The sequence below is a fragment of the Ascaphus truei genome, chromosome 1 (genome assembly GCF_040206685.1).
Source record: "Ascaphus truei isolate aAscTru1 chromosome 1, aAscTru1.hap1, whole genome shotgun sequence".
NCBI classification, from domain to species: domain Eukaryota; kingdom Metazoa; phylum Chordata; class Amphibia; order Anura; family Ascaphidae; genus Ascaphus; species Ascaphus truei.
In genome coordinates this window covers 479,773,857-479,800,362 of record NC_134483.1, presented here as the reverse complement: position 1 = coordinate 479,800,362, position 26,506 = coordinate 479,773,857, and the positions used below count along the sequence as shown (strand labels likewise).

The 26,506-nt window shown below is 38.9% G+C and overlaps 1 protein-coding gene across 2 annotated transcripts in view; it reads right to left on the bottom strand.

Moving 5' to 3' along the window:
* The window catches only part of ARAP2 (ArfGAP with RhoGAP domain, ankyrin repeat and PH domain 2), a 406,381-nt gene that overhangs the window by 376,285 nt on the left and 3,590 nt on the right, over positions 1-26,506 (bottom strand). For both annotated transcript variants that reach the window (XM_075568062.1, XM_075568070.1), the window contains exons 2-4: positions 16,924-17,775; positions 14,587-14,678; positions 10,720-10,796 (exon numbers count right to left, since the gene is read on the bottom strand). In XM_075568062.1, coding sequence (XP_075424177.1) covers positions 10,720-10,796; positions 14,587-14,678; positions 16,924-17,672 — 918 coding nt within the window. In that variant the 5' untranslated portion in view covers positions 17,673-17,775. The remainder of the gene's footprint in view (positions 1-10,719; positions 10,797-14,586; positions 14,679-16,923; positions 17,776-26,506) is intronic.

Genomic DNA, 26,506 nt, shown 5'->3' with positions numbered 1-26,506 from the left:
ACCTTTGTGAGTGGGCATTTGATAGATTTTATGTTCCTTTAATACAATTTTTATTATGGTAATGCACTAGGTGTGCGCCTGTTTCTTTCTCTTTCCTTTTATATATATATATATATATATATGTATGTATATATATATATATATATATATATATATATATATATATATATATACTATTATTTTTTTTGGATGCACCAATCAGGTCACATTTTTGAGAGGGCTAGCTGAGTTGCTCAGCTCCATAAATACAATGTATACCAGGGCTGTAAAACATGCAGCCACTGGACCTTTCTGGCCGACCAACAGACCAGGTATTAGGACATGAAGGGGGAGTTGATGTGGGGGGGGAGGAGTTGTGCTGCCTCTTCAATTATGTGATTACACTTTACCGCATCAGAAATTCTTGAGAGGATTGCCGGGCCAATTGGAGTGCCAGGTTAGCCTTTGTGTGGCATCCTGCTATAGAAAGCTGTGGTAGCAGCATGAAAGGGGTGGATTGAGAGTGAGGAGGGGATGTTATTGATTCTATGTGGAGGGGGGAGGGGTGGTATTGAATGTGTGTGGGGGGGTAGAAAGTGTGTGTGGGGGGTGATATTGAGAGTGTGTGGAGGTGGTATTGAGAGTGTGTGGAGGTGGTGTTGATGTTAGGGGTGTGTGTGTGGGGTTAGGCTTCCCTTATAGTCTTGCGACAGCGATGCGGCGGCATGACATCATCCGTCGCGTTGTAGCAGCGATTCTTGCTTATAGTGTTAGAGACACAAAATGGTGACCAGGGGGCGTGGCAGGGGCATGGCCATGAGCGGTTCGAACTCATTGGCTGAACCACTCACGTGGCCGCTGACGTCATGCGGCAGTCGTTAAAAATTAAATTTTCATTGACTTCCAGCAATCGCGACCAAGCTGCCGCTCCATCGCATCGCTCCTACTATAGGCGCACACGACGGATTCATAGACGCACACGATGGATTCAATACATTTGTTTTGTCGCGTTGCCTGGACTATAAGCGCGGCCTTAGTATTAAGAGTGTGTGAGGGAAGTAAGAGTATGTGTGTGTGAGGAGGGGTATATTTAGTGTGACTGGGGAATATTAAGTGCAAGGGGGATATTAAGTGCAGGGGTTTGTGTGTGGGGTTTTACATAGTTACATAGTTACATAGTAGATGAGGTTGACAAAAGACATACGTCCATCAAGTGCAACCTATGCTAAATTTAGACAACAGATACTTTATCCTATGTCTATGCTTACTTATTGATCCAGAGGAAGGCAAACAAAAAACCCCATTAAGGGGAAAAATAATTTCCTTCAAGAATTGGCAATTGGATTAGTCCTTGGATCAACATTCTTCCCATGTTTACTTATTTGGTATATCCCTGTATACCTTTCCTTTCTAAAAAGATGTCCAACCTTTTTTTTGAACAAATCTATTGTATCAGTCTCCATGGGTAATGAATTCCACATTTTAACTGCCCTTACTGTAAATAACCCATTGCTTTGTTGCTGGTGAAATCTCCTTTCCTCCAAACAGGGATGCCCCCGAGACCTTTGTACTGCCCTTGGGATAAGTAGTTCATTTGAAAGCTCCTTGTACTGTCCCCGGATATATTTGTATAGTTACGGATATAGACGCATCTTTTCTAATGTAAATAAATCTAATTTAGCTAGCCTCTCCTCATAAGATAGATTGTCCATCCCCTTTATTAATTTAGGGAATAGACAGTATGGAGGAACCAGGCGCTTACCTTTAGTGTCAGATATTTTGGAGGAGCGGTGAAACCAATAAATGTGGTTTCTCTCTATTAGTGTAGAGATGGTCTTGCGATCCCTTCTGCTTCTACCCCTATTAAGGGATGATCCAAAGCCCTTATGGAAATGTAGAGATAAACAGAGTAGGGGGAGCGAGGGATAAATAGATACACATATAAACAATTGTGGACGATAGGTTTTACATATAGTGAACCCAGTACAGTGGGGGTGGGATAGTGAAAAATAAATAGAGATAAAGTATACAGTATAGTAGATACTTACACGGCCATGTGAAAGCACAATCCAAAGATGGTATCTTTGTGATAAATGCTGACCCTTCCACAAATGGGTGCAGGGGGGTCGTAGTACTTTAGAATATAAATAAATACTCACATGGCCCAGTGTGAGTAGAGGTGTGGGGCAGATGTCTTTGTGGTTGCATTAGTCCGTGCAGGATAGTTGCAGGCCGGTCACATCAGATTGTGCCCAACAAGGGCTAAGTCTGCCCTCCTCAAGTGCTTGTAGTCAAGCAGGTTAACTCCCCCAGCGGTATATAGGGATAAGTGAGGCACAGGTTCAGTGATAAAAATGTAACGGATGTTTATTATCAAAGACAAGTACAAGTATCACACTCACATAACATAAATATTGTCCCCTGGCTTCTCCGTGTGGTCCAACCTCAGCAGTAAACTGCTCTGGCCCCGCGTCCGAGGTGCAGAGAGCTGGGGCTGGTCTGCCCGGCTGCAGATGCTGCTGGAAAGGATGTCTACGGAAGCCTCCGTGGAACAAAACAGGAACAGGATTTTGAGCAACGCGTTTCGCCGATTGGACGGCTTCCTCAGGCTCATTCAGTGACGTGTGGAGGGTCTGATGAGCTTATATAGACCCTCCTTGCTAATTAATTAAATAGCGGAAAAGGTTTGTGGGGTGAATACAGTTCCCTGCAATAAGTGCCTTATTCTCAATGCAAATTGCAAACTCCCTAGTATGTTCCGTAACACACTACCATTATACCAATAAATTCACTAATGCTCATTTCAATCTTGTGCACCCTTGTGTTTGTCAGTGTCTTGGGTATTTTAAAATAACCTTTGCAATCAAAACATTTAAAAAAAACCTATTGGTTTTGGTAGCCAGCTCTCTTTCTGAATTTTTACCTCTTTTCTAAATGTGCTGGGCACTAGCTTGTTCTTAATATTGTCCGCTTTTTTAAAAATGACTCTAGGTGCCTCCGGTAAATATTCTCTTTGACCAGAGCATCACAACTCAGTAAGGACGAACTGTTGGTGCCCAAGCAAAAGAAAGAGAAGTCAGACTATGTAGTACCCTTTGTTACGAAGTTCAATGATGAGGCCAAGAACATTAAAAGAATTCTAACAAAACACTGGCATGTTCTGTGCAAAGACACAGTTCTAAGAGAATATTTACCGGAGGCACATAGAGTCATTTTTAAAAAAGCGGACAATATTAAGAACAAGCTAGTGCCCAGCACATTTAGAAAAGAGGTAAAAACACAGAAAGAGAGCTGGCTACCAAAACCAATAGGTTTTTTTAAATGTTTTGATTGCAAAGCCTGCAAACATGCGGGAAAAGAGACATTAGATTTCAGTTCCAACGTTACGAAAGAGGTTTTTAAAACTAAGCACTTTATAAATTGTAGGACCTCTTTCATGGTGTATCTGCTTGAATGCCCGTGCGGACTCCAGTATGTGGGCCGGACCTCAAGAAGTCTTAGAGTCCGCATACTGGAGCACATAGGCAACATTAGAAGAGGCCTCACAACTCACAGTGTACCAGTACACTTCAGTTTGGCCCACAGGGGAGACCCATCGGGCCTGCTCTATAGGGGAATAGAGCTAGTTGCTGAGAATTGGAGAGGTGGTGATAGACTCAGGCGTTTAAGACAGCGAGAAACGTTCGGGATCTATCAACTTAAAACTCTAACACCAAATGGCCTAAATGCAGATTTGGATATCCCAGCGTTTTTATAGACATGTTTACAATTACTAGAGTGCAACTTAACCTAAATATACCTTGTCTTAAATTTTACTGGGTACTAATACTAATACTTGTCTTTGTTCCCCATCCTCCATCCCCTACCCCTCCCTCCCCCCCCTTTTTGCTTTATCTCCAATCCATTCCCCCTCTCCCCGCTTCTTCTCTTTGCATTAAGATGGCATTTTTATGTTTTGACATATACTTATGTACATTGAAATTTTATTAAATCTGAATTATTTTATCGTGATTTTATGAGAAATTCTTAAATTTAATAAAACCTGGGAATATACACATATTAACCCCACTATCAGCTAGACATGCATCTAGAGGTAGAGATTGCATTTTAATCATTGTTTTAATATCATTTTTAAAGAACATAGAGAAATAAATTATGTGTGAGGTATTTAAGTGAATTGTATAAAGATTGTTGTTTTTAGACTTCAGTGTATAAACTAAATGATTGAATGTTATGAAAAAGTATGTAAGATGATATATGCTTTAGGAGATTGTTAATAGGCGCCAGTACTATTTTTAACCCACGATTGAGGAAACATAGACCAAAAGGTTATTTTAAAATACCCAAGACACTGACAAACACAAGGGTGCACAAGATTGAAATGAGCATTAGTGAATTTATTGGTATAATGGTAGTGTGTTATGGAACATACTAGGGAGTTTGCAATTTGCATTGAGAATAAGGCACTTATTGCAGGGAACTGTATTCACCCCACAAACCTTTTCCGCTATTTAATTAATTAGCAAGGAGGGTCTATATAAGCTCATCAGACCCTCCACACGTCACTGAATGAGCCTGAGGAAGCCGTCCAATCGGCAAAACGCGTTGCTCAAAATCCTGTTCCTGTTTTGTCCCACGGAGGCTTCCGTAGACATCCTTTCCAGCAGCATCTGCAGCCGGGCAGACCAGCCCCAGCTCTCTGCACCTCGGACGCGGGGGCCGGAGCAGTTTACTGCTGAAGTTGGACCACACGGAGAAGCCAGGGGACAATATTTATGTTATGTGAGTGTGATACTTGTACTTGTCTTTGATAATAAACACCCGTTAAATTTTTATCACTGAACCTGTGCCTCACTTATCCCTATATACCGCTGGGGAGTTAACCTGCTTGACTACAAGCACTTGAGGAGGGCAGACTGGCCTTAGCCCTTGTTGGGCACAATCTGATGTGACCGGCCCGCAACTATTCTGCACGGACTAATGCAACCACAAAGACATCTGCCCCACACCTCTACTCACACTGGGCCATGTGAGTATTTATTTATATTCTAAAGTACTACGACCCCCCTGCACCCATTTGTGGAAGGGTCAGCATTTATCACAAAGATACCATCTTTGGATTGTGCTTACACACGGCCGTGTAAGTATCTACTATATACTTTATCTCTATTTATTTTTCACTATCCCACCCCCACTGTACTGGGTTCACTATATGTAAAACCTATCGTCCACAATTGTTTATATGTGTATCTATTTATCCCTCGCTCCCCCTACTCTGTTTGTCCCTTTATTAATTTGGTGGCTATTCTCTGCACTCTCTAGTTCCAGAACATCTTTTCTAAGGAGTGGCGCCCAAAATTGTACTCCATATTCAAGGTGTGGTCTTACTAATGCGTTGTAAAGGGGCGTAATTATGTTTACTTCCCTTCCATCCATTACCCGTTGAATGCAAGATGATAAGATCTTGTTTGCATTTGCAGCTACTGCATGACTTTTTGCACTATTGCTAAGCCTGCTGTCTATAAGCACTCCTAAATCCTTCTCCATCAAGGATTCCCCCAATTTATCCCCATTTAATGTGTAAGTCACCAGTTTATTCTTGCATGCCAAATGCATAACCTTACATTTATCTTTATTAAACCACATCTGCCATTTACCTGCCCACGTTTCCAGTCTCTCCAACTCCTTCTGGAGAGAAATTACATCCTGCTCTGATTCTACTACCTTACACAATTTAGTATCATCAGCAAAGATGGAGACTTTGCTCTCGATGCCAGCCTCAAGGTCATTAATAAACAAGTTAAAAAGCAGGGGTCCCAGTACCGATCCCTCAGGTACTCCACTCACGACTTTAGCCCAACCTGAAAAAGTTCCATTTATGAAAACCCTCTGTTGTCTGTCCTTTAACCAGTTTTCAATCCAGGTGCATACATTATTACTGAGTCCAAATTGCTTTATTTTGAACATCAACAACTTGTGTGGAACCGTATCAAAAGCTTTTGCAAAATCTAAGTAGACCACATCAACTAAAGAATACAGACCGGCGCCTTAGAGTCCAAATAGTGGGATAAATAACAGTCCAATGGGTGGTTTAGGATATCCAAAAGATGACAATCAAGTCCAGTGGACAGCAGATTCCTCAGCAGCAAACAATGTGTGATATGCAGGGGAGACAAAAGAACAAGATCATAGTGTGATCTTGTTCTTTTGTCTCCCCTGCATATCACACATTGTTTGCTGCTGAGGAATCTGCTGTCCACTGGACTTGATTGTCATCTTTTGGATATCCTAAACCACCCATTGGACTGTTATTTATCCCACTATTTGGACTCTAAGGCGCCGGTCTGTATTGTTTTTTTCTCATGTTTCACTAACTGTGTTTGGGTTAGTTATTCCTGGCAGCCTTGCTGATTTTATTTTTATTTGTATCACATTGTATTATTATTTTGTGTTCACATTTTTTAGCGCTATATACACCAATCCTTTTTTGAGACCACATCAACTGCATTACCATGGTCAAAATTCCTTCTTACCTCCTCAACGAAACAAATAAGGTTAGTTTGGCATGATCTATCCTTCATAAATCCATGCTGACTATTACCAATGATTTTGTTTTCCATTAGATATTCCTGAATGTTATCCCGTATTAAACCTTCAAGTAGTTTCCCCACTAATGAAGTCAGGCTTACAGGTCTGTAATTCCCCGGTTGTGATCTAGCCCCATTTTTAAATATAGGCACCACATCTGCTTTATGCTAATCTTGAGGTACTGAGCCTGTGGAAACTGAGTTCTTGAATATTAAATATAATGGTTTGGCTATTACTGAACTTAACTCCTTGAGAACTCTTGCATGTATACCATCGGGGCCAGGTGCCTTATTTACTTTAATTTTTACAAGCGGCTTATGTACTTCTTCCTCAGTTAACCAATTGTTCATTTATATGGAGGTTGTGGCTTCCTCCAGCAGCACTACTATTGACATTGATTCTTCCCTGGTAAACACAGAGTCAACGAATTTGTTTAATAACTCTGCTTTTTTCTTATCGCCAATAATCTGCCTGCCCATCTCACACTGAAAGGGTCCTATATTTTCTTTTCTCATTTTTTTGTTATTAAGGTACTTAAAGAACTTTTTAGGGTTGACTTTACTTTCTACTGCAATCCTTTTGTCATTATCCATTTTTGCTAATTTGATTGCCCTTTTGCAATTTTTGTTACATTCCTTATAATTCTGATACGATGTCTCCGTCCCTTCTGACTTAAAGAATCTAAACGCCTTCCTCTTCTTGTCCATTTCCTCCCCTACAGTACCTGTTTATTTAGCCACATTGGTTTTGACTTATTTCTTTTATACTTATTACCCAAGGGTATACACTGATAAGTGTGCTTTTCTAACAATGTTTTAAAGACTGCTCATTTATCTTCTACATTTTTCCATGCAAAAACATCATCCCAATGTATTACTTGTAGATTAGCCCTCAATTTATTAAAATCGGCTTTTCTAAAGTTTAAGGTCTTTGTTGAACCCAAATAATCTGTTTTTTTGATAATTTATTTCAAATGAGACCATGTTGATTCCAGGACTTGAATATTTGTTATCACTTCTACATTGTTTGATATTACCAAACCCAGTATTGCTCTTCTGCTAGTTTGTTCCTCAATATTAAGAATTAAGAATGTGTGAGGGTGGGATATTACGTGTGAGGGGGAATTTTAAAAGTATGTGCTATTGAGTGTGAGGGGGGATATTAAGTGTGTGAGCAGATGGAGATATTTAGAGAGTGTGGGGGTAATATTAAGTGTGTGGGGGGTGTTGAGTGTGTGAGGAGTCAGGATATTAAGAGTATGTGATGGGTGGGGATTTTAAGAGAGTGTTAGGAGAGGAAAGTAAAAAGTGTGAGAGGGGAAGCATACAGTCGTACTACTAGTTTTATATGCATATTTTTAAAATGTGTGGTAAGTATGCAAAGAAAATACTGTCAAGCGCTTCGGTGTATAGCAAACCCACCCAAAGGTGTCCAGGTCGTCATGTGGGGCTGTATAGAGGAAGCAGTAAAGGGCCACGAGGGTGACTGGAGTGTCTGAGTAAGGCAATGACCCTTACTTTAAACTCAGCTCCTGATCTTAGTCCCGCTGTCCTCTGTATTCAGCTCCTGCGTGCAGCCATCAATATGGAAACAGATGCATGGTGAAAGTTCTGGCGCCACTGGATGGATTCAAAAAACTTTATTGGCACAACAGCAACACACTAGGGCTACACCACGATCTCCCCCTCTACGCGTTTCACCCTCTTGCTAGGGCTTCGTGGTGTAGCCCTAGTGTGTTGCTGTTGTGCCAATAAAGTTTTTTGAATCCATCCGGGAGCCTGTGGAGTCTGTCATGCGCAGTGGTGCCAGAACTTTCACCATGCGTGAAAGTAAGTATGGCCTGAATGAATTCTAATCAGGCCCCTCATGTAAAATGGATTTGTCACCCCTGCTTTATACCTTCACACATTGATCATTGTTTATAGCCCCATCAAAATAGCAATACAAATGTTTAGTGTTTGAAAAGTAGATTAGACATCAGTAGGGGGTAAGTAAAAGCAGAATCTGTACAAAGTACTTTAATTTAATTTTTTTCTAAAAAAATAAAAATTTGTCAGACTAGAAATATGTAGCGATAATCATCACCATTTTATTATGTTGTATATCTAATTCCAGGGTAAAATCATTTATTTTTGTCTATGAACATGAACTTATTTTAGTTATTATTATTATTATTATTATTATTATTATTATTATTATTATTATTATGTGAAAGTGTCCCAACTGTGCTCACAAATTTGGACACAATATTCTTTTAATATCGAGTAGTCTCTAAATACTATGTTTTGCCAAGCCCCACAATGTTACATTTGTTTGTGAAATCTTGTATGCAAGGGGGGCGCAAACTGGGGGGCACAGGATTTTCTGGGTGGGGCAGTGGTTACAGAGGCTCCACGCTCTTGTCCAAGGCAAATGAAATGCTGGCGAGCGTGCATGAGGCATCTGTAACTTCCTTTACCTGGTCTCTGTCAAACGAACAGGGATGTCACATGACATTGTGATGTCAGAAGACGCCGGACACAGGTAGGGGGGGGGTATATGCTACAGTAATTGAATACATTTTGCAAGACTGAGAAAACCAAACCCTGACATACTGTGTGGCTTTGGCTGTAAAGGAGTGAGAGATAGAGCTCTCTTCAAGTGTTGTACAGTATAAATAAGTATTTTGGAATGTACACAACTCAAAAGGTTCTTTACTAAATAGGACTCTTTCTCTCAGTATTCGTACACATCAATCGCTCAGCTTACTTCTGAATACTGGAAAAATGTAAGGATGGGCACATCCAAAACACACTTAACTTGAGTTGTCCAGATTTCCAAAATTCAAACAAGAACAGATTCATCAGGACCGTGACTTTGTATCTAGAATGCAAATCTAGGACAGAAACAAACTAAAACACAATTCTGCATCAAATTCAGATTCATGTCCCTCCTCCCACTCCTGACTATCTGATGCCCTGATCAGATGTCAGGAGGGGGAGAAGGAACCCTTCCCTTCAAATGCTTCACTACTGTGGGTTCCTACCTCCTCTGGTGCAGTTGTAGGGACTGCATGGGGTTACTGCAGCTCTGTATGATGCTTCCTGTATTTTGCGGGCCAGTCTCGTGTAACACCCTGATCCAATCAGCAAAGGAGATGGGCCAGCATGACACAGGATGCTTGACAATACATACAGGAGGAGGTAGGGACGCTCCTCCCCCTTATCACTCTCTCCACTGGCCCCTCTCTCTCCCTGTCACTTTCTTGTCCCTTCATGTCACTCTCTCCATCCTGGTTACGGTCTCCCACCTGTCACTTTTTGTCCTTTAATTTCACTCTCTCCCCCTGTCACTTTCGTGTCCCTTCATGTTACTCTATCCCCATGTCAATTTCTTGGGCCACATAAGAGACCCCCCCCTCCTGGTCTGACAGTGTCACTTTTCTGCTCTTTCCCTTCCCCCTCCTCAATAGCCTTAAAGGAGAGAAAAAATATAATTTATTTTTGCATGTTATGAACAACTTGGACTTAAAGTGTGTACAAGATTGAATTTTTTTTAAATGGCAGCGACTGAGTGAAAGCTTTGCCACATTGCTGGCAGTGGCATGTCATACATGATATACAAGAGTACATTGATTTTTTCTTGTGCGTGTTTTGCAGGCTAATGAATGAATTGTTGTTTCAGTAATGGGAACATAAATCAAATAATAAAACTATAAAGTCTGTTCATATTAGCTTTTCTTTATTCCTCAGTCCTGCATAACATATCAATAATGGTGACGATGACACAATAATTCACAATAAAGGATAAATAATGGTTTTATCTTCAACATTAGCATATACAAATACAAAATCTAAATTAATGATCCGTCCATCCTGAGCATTCTGAAGATTATTCATTCATGCATCGAATTTGTGAATCAGGTGTGAGTTGCGACTCAGCCCACAGTGTACATTTTTAAAGCATGTTTAATAAAGAACTATACATTAAAATATTATCTAGGACTGATTTTCCATCATCCTAGCATAATAGAACATTGGGGGAGTAGCAAAATATGCATGGTTCACAAGTTGGACAAATTAATTAATAATATTGATAGTGTCCTTCACAGATCGTTAATTGAGATGTCTCTATTTGAAAGAACATTACATTTAAAGATACAACTTAGCTTACCTTTTTCAATTCAGAATTGCTGAAAAAGAAGGTTTCTTCGTATGGTGAGATTGGATTGCCTTTCTCTGCAGATTCCTCTGTATACATTATAAAATCAATAGTTAAACATTACAAAAGTAGCGTTTCCTATACTAAACCAAAGATAAAATACCCATGAGTTTATCTGTATGTCTTTCACAGGACACCAAACTTGCTTTGTGAACCCAATTGTCCCATCCTACAGTGGTTAAGCTGCACACAAGGATCCTGGACAGACAAGCAAAACAGCGCACATGGGCCATGTAACTGTGGCTTCCTATTCACTTTATTAAACCAAAACTAGACCTATGTAGCAGGAGGAATTTTATGAGTTGCAGGCTGATTCTTTCAATCGTTGCAATTCCCTTCTTGTTCTTCAGCAATAATTGGTCGAGTGGAAAAGGATATGTACATATGTCTTCTTTATTTATTAAAAATCCATGAAGAACAGGCCATTAATTCCCCAGGTGAAGCACTTAAAGGCCTGAGGCAAAGCCGAGAGCAGATTTCATTATTCACTTTTTAAGCCAATATTATACTGTACCTTATGAGTTAGGGAAATATTTTTAACCTTGACTATATTTGTTCTGTAAAAATAGCTCTATCATGATATCATAATTTGCGGGTAATTTAATTAGCCTAAATATTTTTTTGCATATACAGTTACATTTACAGAAGGGCTTGGAAAGGAATTCTAAATCAATTATTAATAGAAAATGAAAAAATGATTTGGAACAAATTAGAATATCAAGTGCTTGGATAGCGATCTGTGTTTTACATTTCAAATCTATGGTTACTCAAGGATTTCAGCACGATAAGATTCTCTAACATCATTGTTATTTTATTACATGTCAGTACTTTCTCATGAAGAAATACATCATACTACCACATTTATTTTTAGCACAACTCAGCACAATGTGTTAGAATTTTAAATCTACTCCTTACATTGCCAAAGGGTCCAGTAATGCTACTGCAGTGCTGAAATTATATCATTATGAAATTCATCTATACTTTCCTCTACTTGCAACTTTCTAGTCTATCATTTTATATATTACCAAATCATTTTATAGAAGAAGATTAGCAGACAAGTAAAAAAGTACAATGTAATGTGAGAGTACTATACAGTTTCATCTCCTCTCTTTCATAGCACTGACACAGTATGAATCTGATAGAGTTGTATCCATAATATGTATATGATCTTTATTTGTATATGTCTCTTTATATATATTGTGCTTCACAGCAGTAATAGATGTATGAAAATAATATGAAACATCTTGAGAACGAGCGCTCTAAACATAAGAGTTAACATTGAATAAATGAGTCCTTGCCCACGTACAATACTTTCTACGATGGTCATCTTTGACAATGGATGTGATGTGGCACGTCTTTACATCAAAGGAGATACTGTACCAGTACTTTCTAATGCCACCCACATGACAAGGATGTATGTTTGTTTCCTGGTCAGTGTAGAGTTTAACTGAACAACTACTGCATGGTACAAAAGACTGTAGGGTACAGTATATACAGTTTTTTCTAAGTGGTGCTAAGACACTGTAAAGCACTGTAACACACCTTACTCAAGTAAATGGGCCATAATGTGTCTTACTGTGCCTGTATGAGCTTATGTAATGGCTTAGCACGGCTTATAAAATGTGGCCTTGTGCCTATATATACGAAGCAGGGATACTCCAGAAGACACCTTATAATGCCAGAAGACACCTTCCAATGCCAGAAGACATCGTCCAAAAATCCACTTACATAGGACATAAGGGGGCCACATTTACTAAGCTGTGCCAGAAGGTGTCTTATAGAGTAGCAATGCCTAAAGTAGTAAATATCACTTTGTGTGTATAAATATTTAGTATAAGCCAGCTTAAAAGTACAGCAGAGGCTTTAGTTGTAACATTATTTACACTAGTTTAAGTTTTAATTGGACACAACTATAACTTTTTAATACTATTTGTATTACTTAATAATTACTCTACTAGTAGACGTACAAAAAAAAAAACACATTTGTACCTTATCTTGCTTTTTTTAAAACATCACAGCAGTTTAAGCAGCAGTCTGCTTTACTTTTTTTAATCTATGCCCCTACTACTGAAGGGGTTAATACATGAGTACGGCAAGCCAACTATAACAAATCATACTATTAAAGGTTGGTTAGTAATATTTGGCCTGCAGTACTCATGTATTAACGCATTGAATGTTATGGGGCAACTCAGTGCAAAGCAATATATGTATGTACTGTATATATGTATATCTTTATATAGCACCATTAATGTACATACTGTAGCGCTTCACAGCAGTAATACACGTGACATAATCATATAAAAATAACCAATAATACAAAGAACACATAATGGGAAGAAGCGTTTCAGACATAAAAATAACATTTAGGAAAAGGAGTCCCTGTCCCAAAGAGCTTACAATCTAATCGTTGTAGGCCCACCTATCCCACTGCAAGAGTGAAGATGGGACGATTTTAAGCCTAAATAATAATTATGCTATATTGTCTATATACATATATAGTCAGCATGTAACTAGTTAAAATAAGTAATTTATTATTAAGTTAAAAATGATATTGCAAAATTATTAGCTGCTTCTACAAAGATAAGAAGGCATAAATCAGTCAGAAGACAGGCAGGTGTAGAAAGATTGTATGTGACTTAAGAATCAATCTTGTTATATAAATTTCCATTTTGTATAAAACTTGGTATGTTTAATGTTAGCTGAGTTGAATAGTATAGGGTCGTGAGTTTTGAATCAAAGGTTAGCTAAATAATAAGACAATACAATAGAGACAATAAGAGACAAAATAGAGACAAAAAAGAACACAATGCAATAGAGAATGGTCTTAAAAGATTAGGAACACAGTTAATCCTATAGTTACTTGGTGACAGAAACAAGAGGGTTTTGTAAATCAAAGTAATTGTTGCTAAATGAGGAAACTGTGTTCTAATGTTGATGATTGACTATGAAGATTTAGCTGACAGTGAGAAAAACAGGTGATTGCTCCGGTAGGTTAAAGATTGCTTAAAGAAAAGGTAGAAAGATTGTATCTGGATTGATAGAATAATTCAGAATAATATAACAACCAAGCTAAGGACTCTCTGCTCTATAACTAAATTCTATATGCCTGAAAACCTGATGTAACTGTATGAAATGATGCTGGAAACGATGTGTTCTATTTATCTCTGAATAAATTGAAAGAAGAACCGGACCGTGGAGTATTTGATCTATATTGAAAGGTGGGACATTTATTTGCACCCATATAATGAGCAAATGTTCAACAAGCACTGAAAAGAGGTTACGCATCAATGTTATAAGGGCATACTCTACGTACCAAGATTGTATATTATACTTGTTGTGTGTTAAAATGTCAGTTCTAAAAAGTAATTAAAACCTTCAGAAATGTATGCTGTATATGACGTATAACTTGTTGTTTGAAATTATTTTTGACACACCCCCCATGTTGAAGGCCTGGTTGATACAATTTAAATTAAAACATAATTACAGTATGTGTATTTTTTTTAATTATACGCAAGTCCTCAAGGGTCACCAACAGGTCAGGTTTTCAGGTTATCCCTCATTCAGCACAGGTGGCTCAATCAGCGGCTTACTCATTTGAGTCACTGATTCAGCCACCTGTGCTGAAGTAGGGATATCCTGAAAACCTGACTTGCCGGTGACCCTTGAGGACTTGCGTTTGCCACCCCTGGCCTAGTCACTGGTTGGCTAAGGCATAACAAAATCTTACCCAGATATGATTATTCTTTTGCTAAAAACATATCATTTATACTACTGCAAACAAGAGCATTTAATTTACCCCAAAAAAATGATAATGCCTACCAAGTGACGACTCGCTGTTTTGAATGTTGACGATAGGGTTTCCTTTATAAGGTGGAACACTAAAAGTAGCAGCACTTCTTGTTTCTTGGGGACTGCAAGAAATGAAACAATTCATTTAGATTTTAAAAATCTAATGGTAATGAAAACATTTATTAGGCATTTACTAAGCATCTTTAAAGTCTAGATCATCATTGCTTTTTGACAATATTTACAAACTCCACAGTGTTTGATTAATATCTAATTTGATTTGCTAAGATATACTGTTATGTACCATAATGTATATGAACCCCAAGTGTCCTTTTCCAAATGTTATCGACAATTCAGTATATTTCAGTGGATTTGATGTTCTTGTTTAGCCTACATTTTTCTAAATAAATAAAAAAAAACCTTAACTGTACTACGTATGTGATGGAAGAAAACTTCTTAATAATGATTATACCCCACGCTAAACGTTCTTAGTAAATGTATGATTACGGATAACATGTACTGTAGTTGCCGTTGTCATAACATTTCCAGGTACCGATTACTGATTTGTACCTATAGTTAGAGATACTAAATTGCAATTTGAATCAATGATCAGATGGACATTTTTAGCAATATTTGTTAAAATTATAATAAATTGAAATTTATAAAAAAAAAAAGTTAATTTCAAAGAATATCTTCCACTGAATATATTTAAGAAGGGAATTTCACATGCAGTAGTTGGCAAAAAAAATGCAGAATATTTCTGACTTCCTTAGGAAAATGAATTCACTGGGAGTAGAGACTACAGTATCCCTATTTCATTATATACTGTACTGTAGCAGGAAAGTACTTAACCTATTCAACTCAAGGTAATTAAATAGTTTAAACGGTTGCATAATTTTGCATATATAATTGGAAACATATTATAATGAGTTGAATACTGTAGTTAAGTAGTTTTGTTGTTTATAAATAAAGAGGGACATAGTCACATAACAGACTCTCTACCCGTTCAAAATATAATCTCACAATTTAATGAAAAACATGGGAAGCCTTAATTTTACAAGATTTCTTCAAGTGCATACAAAATGTGTATATTGCATGGATTTGAATGCCATTTGCGCAAGGTTTTGCTTTTCAAATGTGACAGCTATTTAATCAATACAGCAAGATGTTTCGATGCAAAAAAATGTGCATTGAAATGCCATCCTCGCCGTTTAATGGAAAAACTTCTAAAACGCACAAAGGGGAAGATACTCAAAGCCCCGTTAAATTTGGGCTACTAACGTGACGTTACCTAATTAGGTAACGGATGTTAGTTTTCCTCCATTTAACGGGTATCCTTGTAGCTTTCCATCGGCCCGTGTGACTCAAACATTTAAACCTGCAGAGCTGCTACCAACACCCCCTACAGAGGTATGAATTTCGGTGAGCAGGGGAAACCGGAGTTGAAATTAAGGCGGTTAAGCTCCGGAGTTTTCCTGCTTCCTACCTAGAAGAAACTTTTGTGGATATGCATTACGACTTATCATCACGTTAACACCATTTGACATATCGATACACATTATCGACTTCTGAGGATCTACCTCAAATCGTCTTATCATGAGAGTAGATAATAATGAAAACACTAAACGTTTCATAAAATACTTACAGTATACAGTACCTGTACTTTTTAAAGGTGCCAGTCACCTTAATTGAATCTATTTAATCCTACTTGGCAAATAGTTTGATCTTGGTGCAGGAATGGACAGTCCCTTAAATGTATTATTTTTTTAATACATTTTCAGTTTCATTGAAAAATTTGAAAATTAGCCAGAGTTATATTTTCTGGTGAACGATTTATACATTTCTATTCCTAGGTAAGCAACTATCATACTGTAAATCTGAACCTCATGGTCTGTTTAGAAAACATTAAATGAGTTGATTTTTCTATGCTGTAAAAGTAATAAGTAATATAAATATGCAACTTTACATTGACATTATTACAGCTCAAACCCCTTATAACGCTGTGCTTAGGGTCCAAAGAATCACATCGCGCTATAAGCGGATCGCTTTAGAAATAATGTACAATTGTATGAATTGTACAATAAAGTATGTAAGATACCAATAATCGTGTTGTAAAATATTCATAAATACAAAAATTGGGAGCCACGCTTGCATCGCGTTATAAGCGGATTCGCGTTGTAACGGATCGCGTTATAACGGGGTTGAGCTGTATATACCAATGCAGATAATGTATATTCAGACCCGTTTAAAGAATATAGGAATAAAAGGACATTTCTGATCATTAATTTCTAATTTCTTAGCCATATCCATTAATCTATCTTTATCTATCTGTCTATCAATTGTGCCAACATTTCCGCAATTAAATCTCACCTTTTGTAAAATGTACCATCAACTGAAAGAGGCAACTGAGGAACGGGTCTATTTCTTAGTATGAATGATCGTGATGGAGTAACTTTTGTTTGAAATTTGTGCACATGATCCGTGATTTCATCATATATTTCATTTTCAACCATGTTTCCTTGAAATACAAAAAAACTAGACTTCTGGGAATCTAATTGCTCCTCGTTACCAAGTGAAACTTCATGTCTATCAGGATGGTTTACACAAGACCAAGTTGCCAATTCAACAAAGGGGTTTAAGGGATGCTGCACCCTTTGTATAGGATCATTTGAGTCTTCTGGATTAAAATATTGATGTGTTCGATAGTACGCTTCTCCTGTACAACAGCCAGCTCCCACGCTGCCTAATTCCAAAACAGGATTCTCTGGCAGTTCCTCAGGCAGTTTGGTAGCGTAAAGTGAATTTAAGTTATGAGTTGTAAAATCCGCAGATTCCAGGAACAAAATGCCACCGGCTTCCTCTTCTATTTCAGTAGGAGAACTTTCAGGATGTCCAGGTTCTTTCAGCCCTTTCAGAAGTAAACTCTGTATTTTCTTTAGAATTCGCTTCCGGTGTCCAGTTAGAGATATTCCAATTTCTTGTAGCATTTCATGATTTAATTTTGCACAATCTAAAACAGTGTGATAGCCACACTTTTGAAATACGGGGTGATATCTGTCTAAATAAATAGCAGCTAATATCTGTCCAATGTCATAGTTTTTCTCAGTGTATGAGGACATAATGCAGTTTGTATTATTTCATAATCTTTTAACAGGATTAAAGGTTATAGTTCAACCAGAGCACAGACTTTGAAATGAATGCTTATTATTCTTAAACATCCACCTAAAAAAAAAAAAGAAATAATAATAATGAATTTACTACATTGTACAGTGTTGCATCACAACTTAAAAATCATTAAAAACTGAGTTACAACATCATGCTTACTGCTACTGTAATTGGTAATAAGTATATAGGTAGTAAGTGTCTGTGCCAGTGGTTGGTACATGGCCGCATAAAGGGTGGAACATGTGTAACACATTTTTAGGATAAAGTAAACGCAATACATTTCAGTCATTACAATTGCTTAAAATATGATTCTCATTCCCTTAAGCAGATAATCATTTTAATCAGTTTAATGTTTTTCTCTGCAGTGCTTGATCTACTTTTTGTGTTCAGAAACTGTTTACATTGAAAAGAATGCATTATAGATGGCTTTTAAAATGGAAAATAGAAAGATTATTAATGCATGTATTTGCCTTGTCATTTTGTCAAGGTGATAGACTGTAGTATGCAAAAAAGTCTCAATAAACTTACGCCTGTTCACAAATACAAAGCGTGAATGAAATAAAAAATGGCAAAAAGCAAAAAATGGTTGGATTTTCTAAATGTGAGCTTGTCAATAAATTATATGCAAATTCTAATATGATTGCATCAAATAAATTCCAGTAGCAGTCATATTATCGGGTATAAAATTGTTTAGAATTGTGACACAAAATGTACTGTAAATGTTGCCGTAAAACAGTCTACATAGCCATTATTAAATGAAAATATAATTTCCAAGTGCCTTAAATGTTAGAAGCAACAAAATATAAAAGTTGTGCCAAATTAATAACCGTATTGCAGATCACAATGCAGTGCCTACTTGACTGGTGCACACTATAAAGAAAAAAATCTATATTTTATAATATATATTTAAAACAATGGTGCCCAATGAGATCAGTAACTTAAAATAAAAGGAGGTACATTACAAATCTTGTGTCCTTGTATCAATAACAGTGAGGAGCATGTACCTATGCATATTGTTTACTATGAATCCAGTTGGTGTGGTGAATCCCGATAGTATTTATAAAGAATTGCTATCTTGGGGACAACATACTGATTATCACAGATAATGTACAGTATTCTCTCTATGGTGTCACTCAGCTTCTAATATTGTAACTTCATGCCCTAGATACAATATTGTGTCCCACAATAATGTTGCCAGTAATAATTAGTAGCTGTTTATGACATCACTATTGCATCTACACATACAGCAACGACTGGAAAACCGTGACTGCCACGGTTGTACTGCAGTTGCTCGGTTAATGCTTGGGGGCCGGGGCAGGCACGGTTGTGTGTCTTTAGCTGTTAATATTTGATTTGCCTCATTTGCATATATTACTCAGTGAGACCACCCATGTGTACATGCTGATTCTCAATTCAGACATGCAATACGTGTTACTTATATATGAATTAAAGCTGCCAATGCCTGGAGATGTATAAATAACACATCCCATTAGTATATAGTCATTCAGTGGTTGCTGTCTCTCTGAAGAATCGCTTGTTGTGGAAAAGCAGTCACTGTGGATGTCTGCTTGTGAACTATATCGGACATACTTCCTGCTTAATTAAATGCAATACTATTCTGAGACAGGAAACTACAGAAGCCTTGCTAGCTACCTAACCAGATGAGTCCATAAAACCCACCTTGTCTCTTATCTCCAACTGTATGAAAGGTAACGTGATTGACTGTGGCAGAAAATGGAACAATTGGGTTTAGATGGGATTATTATGACCTCAGTTTAAGAAAGTGACAGAAGTGAAGGAATCTGCGCGCGTGCTGCCTTTTGATGTACAGAAATGGTATATCTGAGCCCGTAGTTTAAGAAATGTTAGGTTTAAAGGTGACGGAGGGCCATTCAGCATGTTATAGAAAACAGGCAATCAATGACTTGAGTGAAAGAAAATTCAATGCGCTCTAAATAAACAACACAATAAGCGACTTAAAGTGATAGAGGTAATACAATAATAAATAATACTGATATTGGGTTGGTCTGCAGCTCTCAAATCAGGTGTTTCTTCTTCCGTTTGTGAGGGTAATTCTATGAATGGATGTTGAGTTGCAGAGTGACTCCCAAGTTCATAATATAGGGGGAATAAACCTGAACATAGAACAGCTAGAGCAGGTCAGAGAGAATGTCTAATACTATTCACACTAGGTGAGTATATTGAACACAGTAGAAGTACCAATCAGTGTTTCTAATGAAAATACTGGACGATTATTCTAAATAGCTTCAGAAAGATGGAGCAGGCAGTGTAAATCTATGTTTACTAAGTGGTGTACTGTACTCACAGGAGGTCTTTTGAAAATAACCCGTTTGGGTTGTTTGTATACGGCATACCCCATCCGCCTTGTCTCCCATTCAGCAGAGTGGAATACGGACGCTGTCAGAGAGATGCTTGTAAATTGCAGGTTCTCCTCCATGCTAATCAAGCTATTCCCGTGAAAACAAAATTGGCACTAACACTGGGTATGGTAGCCTCAGTAGTTCAAAAATCCTGGATGGTAACTACTGAGGGCACTATAACCCGTGTTGGTGGCCATTTTGTTTTCCCGGGAATGGCTTGTTTAGCGTGGAGGAGAACTTGCAGTTTATAAGTGGCTCTCTGACGGCGTCCGTATTCGACTCTGCTGAATGGGAGACAAGGCGGACTTAAAGGCACCTTTAAGTCTTAGTTAGAATTGATCAAAATCAGGGCTGGGTTGCCACTTAGTGACTTCCTGTAATTGTGCTACAATTCAACATTGATTTTTTCTGGTTTCACTTTCTCGTGTTCTATTAATAGATACCTGAGATCCAAAGAGGATTGATACAAAGTTTGTTCCCATGTCTTTGTAAAGGCCTCTTCATGGACCTGGTAGGCTGGGAATAGATTAATTTTCAAACTCCTCGGTATAATCTCATTCTTTGTTCTAAAATAGTCACTTCCCACCATGCTTTTTATTGTTGTCTATAGAGTTTCTTAACATTATTGAAATAATTTTTGATGTCATTACGAATAGGCACTCTATTGACCATGGGATCCAGCGAGAATACATTTTGTGCCTCATCTTGCCAGGAATTACAGCTTTGTAAACTGTAAGAAAACCTGCCATTCTAACTCCAAGAAAATTAGCAGTGAGGTTTAACCAAAATAATCTGTAATTGACATGGGTGAGCTTAGGGGAAGATCTCCATTACACACAGAGCTCCGTCTGTTCCTGAGAGGGAGAGGGTGGGGGTATTCTGTGCTTTAAAAGCTTGGGAGGTGGATACTCTTAAGGTACTGACATTCTCTCACTGAGGATATAATCATATCATTATATTCAACCTCTTTCCTTACCTCCAGCGATCTTTTACTTATACTCATTTACAACTGCAGTCAGTAGTCAGACAACCAAGAGAATGCAACTCTTGTATCAGCTGCCAGTTATATACTGCAGTTCTGTAACTATAATAGTATCAATCTTCTCTGCTTGCAACCGAGCCAAATACAGATTGTGATACCGGTGGTTGCGGGGGGCCTCGGCCTTCCAGTTTTGGAAGTCGAGTCTGGCTGCCGGGCCCAGCTCTCCCCAGCTGCGGGCCTCCTGTGCTATGTGAGCCTCCCTCTGACTCCTGCATGTGCTGGGCCTCTCTCTAACGTCAGCACATGATGGAAGCTTGGCCCAGCTTCCGGCACTCAAAGACATGGTTGTATGTATTTGGGAGTGGGGGTTATTTTTGTATGTATTTGAGGGTGGTTGTTTTTTCTTGTACGTATTTGGGGAATGGGTTCATTAGGTATTTTGGGGGTTATATGACTGTGTGGGGTGAGCAGGACCGCCAAGAGGGCGGGTCTGCTGGGGTTGGCGTCCCAGGCCCCGTGGGTCAGGGGGCCCGTCCACCCGAGCCCCCTGTATGGCTATCAGGGCCGCCAAGGTGGGGGGAAAGATGATGGCTGCGGATCGTGACCGGGCCCCCACTCTGCATCAAATGCAGGTATTCCTGTCCCAGCCTCTGACGTGAGCGCACCTCAGCTTCCGGTGTGTGCTGACTGGAAGCTCGGTGTTGAACACAGAGTTAGAAGGCCTGCATCTGATGGCCGGTCGAGGACAGGCCCCTGATTCTCCGCCGGACCCCGCGGCCACCGCCGCCCCCCGCAGCCAACGCCGCACCCCCGCAGCCATCGTCGGCCCCCCACACAGCCACCATCGGACCCCCTGCAGCCACTGTCGGACACCCCACAGCCACCGCCGGTCCCCCCGCAGCCACTGCCAGACCACCAGCAGCCACCACTGGACCCCCCGCAGCCACCGGTCCCGACCATACCCAAGGTCTACTTTTTTTTGTATGTATTGGGGGGGAGTGTGGTCTTTTTATATGTATTGGGGGACTGTTTTTTTTATATTTATTGGGGGGGAGTGGGGGTCTTTTTATATGTATTGGGGGGGAGTGGGGGTCTTTTTATATGTATTGGGGGAGTGGGGGTGTTTTTCTTTTTATTGGGTGGAGTGGGGGTCTTTTTCTATGTATTGGGGAGTGGGGGTCTTTTTCTATGTATTGGGGTAGTGGGGGTCTTTTTCTATGTATTGGGGGAGTGGGGGAATTTTTCTATGTATTGGGGGAGTGGGGAAATTGTTCTATGTATTTGGGGGCTTGGGGAATTTTTCTATGGGTTGGGGTATTTTTAAAATGTATTGGGGAGGGTTGTTCTTTTATATGGTGTGTGTATGTGTGTGTATATATCTAGTGTGTGTTTGTGTGTGTATATATCTAGTGTGTGTGTGTGTGTGTGTGTGTGTGTGTGTGTGTGTGTGTGTGTGTGTGTATGTGTGTGTGTGTGTGTGTGTGTGTGTGTGTGTGTGTGTGTGTGTGTGTGTGTGTGTGTGTGTGTGTGTGTGTGTGTGTGTGTGTGTGTGTGTGTGTGTGTGTGTGTGTGTGTGTGTGTGTGTGTGTGTGTAATTAGAACCACAACAAGAAAAAAGAACCCTCACATAAAGCACTCAGACATAATAAAATATCAACGAAAAATGTATTAAATCAATTAAATCAAAAACTCAATACAAAGCAATAACACATACAAAGTAACAAACAGGACTGACTGAAAACAAAATCTACTGAACTCTAAATAAAAAGGACAAATGATCAGGACTCAACACCATACACCAAAAAAAAACCCTCTATCTAATTAAACCACACAGGGTACAAAATACCCAAATGTGGTTACAACCGGCCGGTTAATCAACCAAAAGGGGGGTGATCTAGACACCTACAGTATGCTATCTAGCTGCAAAAACCTGTGGCTCATGATGAAGCCAAAAGATAATTAATATGAGAGCACTTTAAGGGACATGCATAAACATAAATTAAAGAGAACACTCATGTCACCAAACACATCCAAAAACACACATGGATTAAATAACAGAACCTCCTACATTCCCGGAGGCTGCAAACATTGCCTGAGTCAGAGAAAGAAAATAACCCTATCCAATAAAACCCACACAGATAATCATATGACATGCTGTAGTGTTTGGAGATTAACTAACTAATATGGCTGTATACATGCAACCAGCATACTAATGACTGCTATAGCATGCTAGTGCACCATAGAAACAGCAGAGGTAGATATACTCAGCTCTTGAACGTTCATCGCAATGAATGAATGAATGAATTGTCCAAATATAGGTGACCCAAGCAGGATGCAACAGTACACGTCAATAGAAACAGTCCTGAAAGATATTGTACAAGTCCAGATGAGAACAGTGGTATAGCGTCAGGTTAACACCACTAACGTGTTTCGCCTTTACGGCTTCTTCCCAGAGTGGTATATATATATAAACATAGACACACACATATATATATATATATATATATATGTGTGTCTATGTTTATATATACTGGATATATGTGTATATATACTATATATATATATACTGTATATATATGAATATGTGTGTATATGTGTATATATATGTGTGTATATGTATGTATGGGGGTTACATTAATTTTTTTATATGTATTGGGTAGGTGGGTTTTTTGTATGTATTTGAAGGGTGGGGGTGGTTGTATATATTTGGGGGGTGGGGATTGTTTTTGTATGTATTTGTGGGTGGCAAGTTTTTTGGTATATATCTTGTGGGGGGAATTGTGTGAGGGGGAGGGAATGAGTGTGCATGGGGTAATTGACTTGACGGACAGAGAGGAGAGAGGGGGTGAGTGAGGAAAACAGGGGGTAAGAATTAGATGCAGGGGAGAGAAATACATGTGAGGCAGGAGTGAGAGGGGGGGAGACGGAAGGGAGAGAAATACATGGGAAGAGGGGGGGAAGAGAGGGGGATTGTGAGGTGTGAAATGGGGGGGCGGATCGTAACACTGCTGACACGGGGGGGTTGCTTAAAATGTTTGTCCTGGGCCCACGATTTCTGTTGGCAGCCCTGGGGGTGAGGGGTATGTATGTATTTGGGGTGTTGTTTTTTTTAAATGTATTTGGGAGTGGGTTTTTGTATTTTTTGGGGGGTAATTATTGTGGGGGGGGAGTAGTGTGTATGGCTCAGGGATGGGGCGGGAATGAGTGTGAGGGGAGTAATTGTTGGAGGTCGGAGTGTGAGATAAGGTGTAAAATAGGGAGTGGGGAAGAGAGAAGAGGGAGAGGTGGGAAGAGTGAAATAGAGGGAGAGAACTACATGGGAAGAAGGGGGGAGAGGTGTGAAATGGGAGGGGCTTGCATGACCGCCGCAACGGAAGGACCCTGTTAGAACTTTAGTCCTGGACCCTGGGAAATCTGTTGCCGGCCGTAACTGGGGGAACAACCTAAAGTCTTAGGTGTGGGGACATCCACCTGGAAGCTTACCCCAATATGCGTTCCCTACTTGCGCCGCTGTCCTCGGTAGTATGGGTAGCACTGGCTTGCTTCCCGCTTGCTAGCAGTTTTAAATTCCCTGCTGTTGCTTCACTCCATGTACACTTATTTTAAATAGTTCTAATTAAAATTATTTTTAACCATTGACATCACTTCACACTCATTATAGGATACAGAGTGCAATTAGAGCAGTGCTCTTGCTTTTTCTTTTCTACCATATATACCACCTGCTGTGCACCATCCTATACATATGTATAACTACATATTTGATTTGTATAAATATATATTTTACTTTAACCTCGGCTGTAGCAAGGGAGTCTCTCTATTCATTTCAGGACAGAGCCCTGAGGCCCACAAACAGACAGGTTGACAGGAGAAGAGCAAGGGCTAACAATAGAAACACAGAAGGAACAGTTGTAATATTGAATACATGCTGCAAGGGCCACAGGTTGTTGACTCAATGCCTCATACAGCCTTTGGATGAACATTTTCCTACCACTAAGTTAAGTTATTTACACTAAGCCATCTCCACAAACACACATTTGGAGTATTTTTTTTAGATGTGTACTGTATGTTTTATTAATGGAATTATACTGTGATATTAGCACTGAATTCACTAAAGAATGAAAACTAAGATGGACATTCAATCCCTTTGTCATGCACAAAATGTAGCCGCATACTGAATAGGAAATTGCACTTGAAAACAACACCTGTTGTTAGCTAGCTGTTTTGTAACTATTTTGCATACAGTAACTAAGTGTTAGCGCAGATGTAAATATTCATATACTATATGTTAATATGGAAGCTGAACAGCACCTAGTCAGTAACATAGTGGTGGGGTATTTTAAAAAGCCATGTTGTATATGAACATACTAAGTACAGTATCATATGCTAGGCCATATACTAAAATATAGATATGCAGGAGCTAACTAATATCCTAAATACATTACCGACCCATGGACACATTTCATGTTTAATTATGTATAAGTTATACAAATTGATACACCACATTTTAATTGTTAATGTATCTACTATAATAATATTAGGCAGAAAGTTAAGGTTGTATATGACCATTTTTTTTATTTAAGAAAACACACTTATTTACTAATTTCAATGTTTTTATTACCATAAGTTTCCTTATGAATACAATTATCCCAGTAATATACAGTAACTGGTGTAATTGTCCATCATTAACTGGTGCAAACTAAGGGCTTAATTCAATATGATCTGAAGTGACGGATCATAAAACACCATTTGATTTGAATAGGGGTTATGATCAATCACGATGTGTGGGGCTGCTACAATTATATTGTATTATCACCGTAGTTCACGTTACTGGAGACTCATGAATCTGAAACAATGTTTGGATATTTAATGTCTATGCATATTCTGATTCTCTGAACCCCATGTGGCATTGCTAAACTTCACATAAAAATTATATTTTCCTTAAGATTCAATACTTTTGTCAATGGGGCCTATTCTAGTAGCTTCGTTAATTAAGTCATCGAGCATTTTGAGCACTTCTCAAACGATTTGTTATGTGTAGCTATTCAGAAAGCTTCGATAACATGCCAAAATCGTTCACGAACTGCTCCCTCACAGATAAACTGAGCAGGAGGTAAAAAACAGCTAAAACTTGCATTTTTTGTTAAATCACCCAATTCTACTAGCTACGACAATCTCATCGAGCCTACAATTAACAAGCAACTCGCAGATTTAATCTCGTCACCTCAAGGGTGGCAGTATTGGATTTGCGGTATGACTTAGAAGAAAAACAGTATTTTTACTGCATCAGACAAAAGCCGTGAGTCTCCAGAGCTGCCCTGCATTAATATCAGCTCCCGAGACCCCCTGCTTCAATCCTATGTAATAAAAATACATTTACACGTAGCTTCATTACCTTAGTGGCTAACCGAGTCTTGTTGTTGATTGC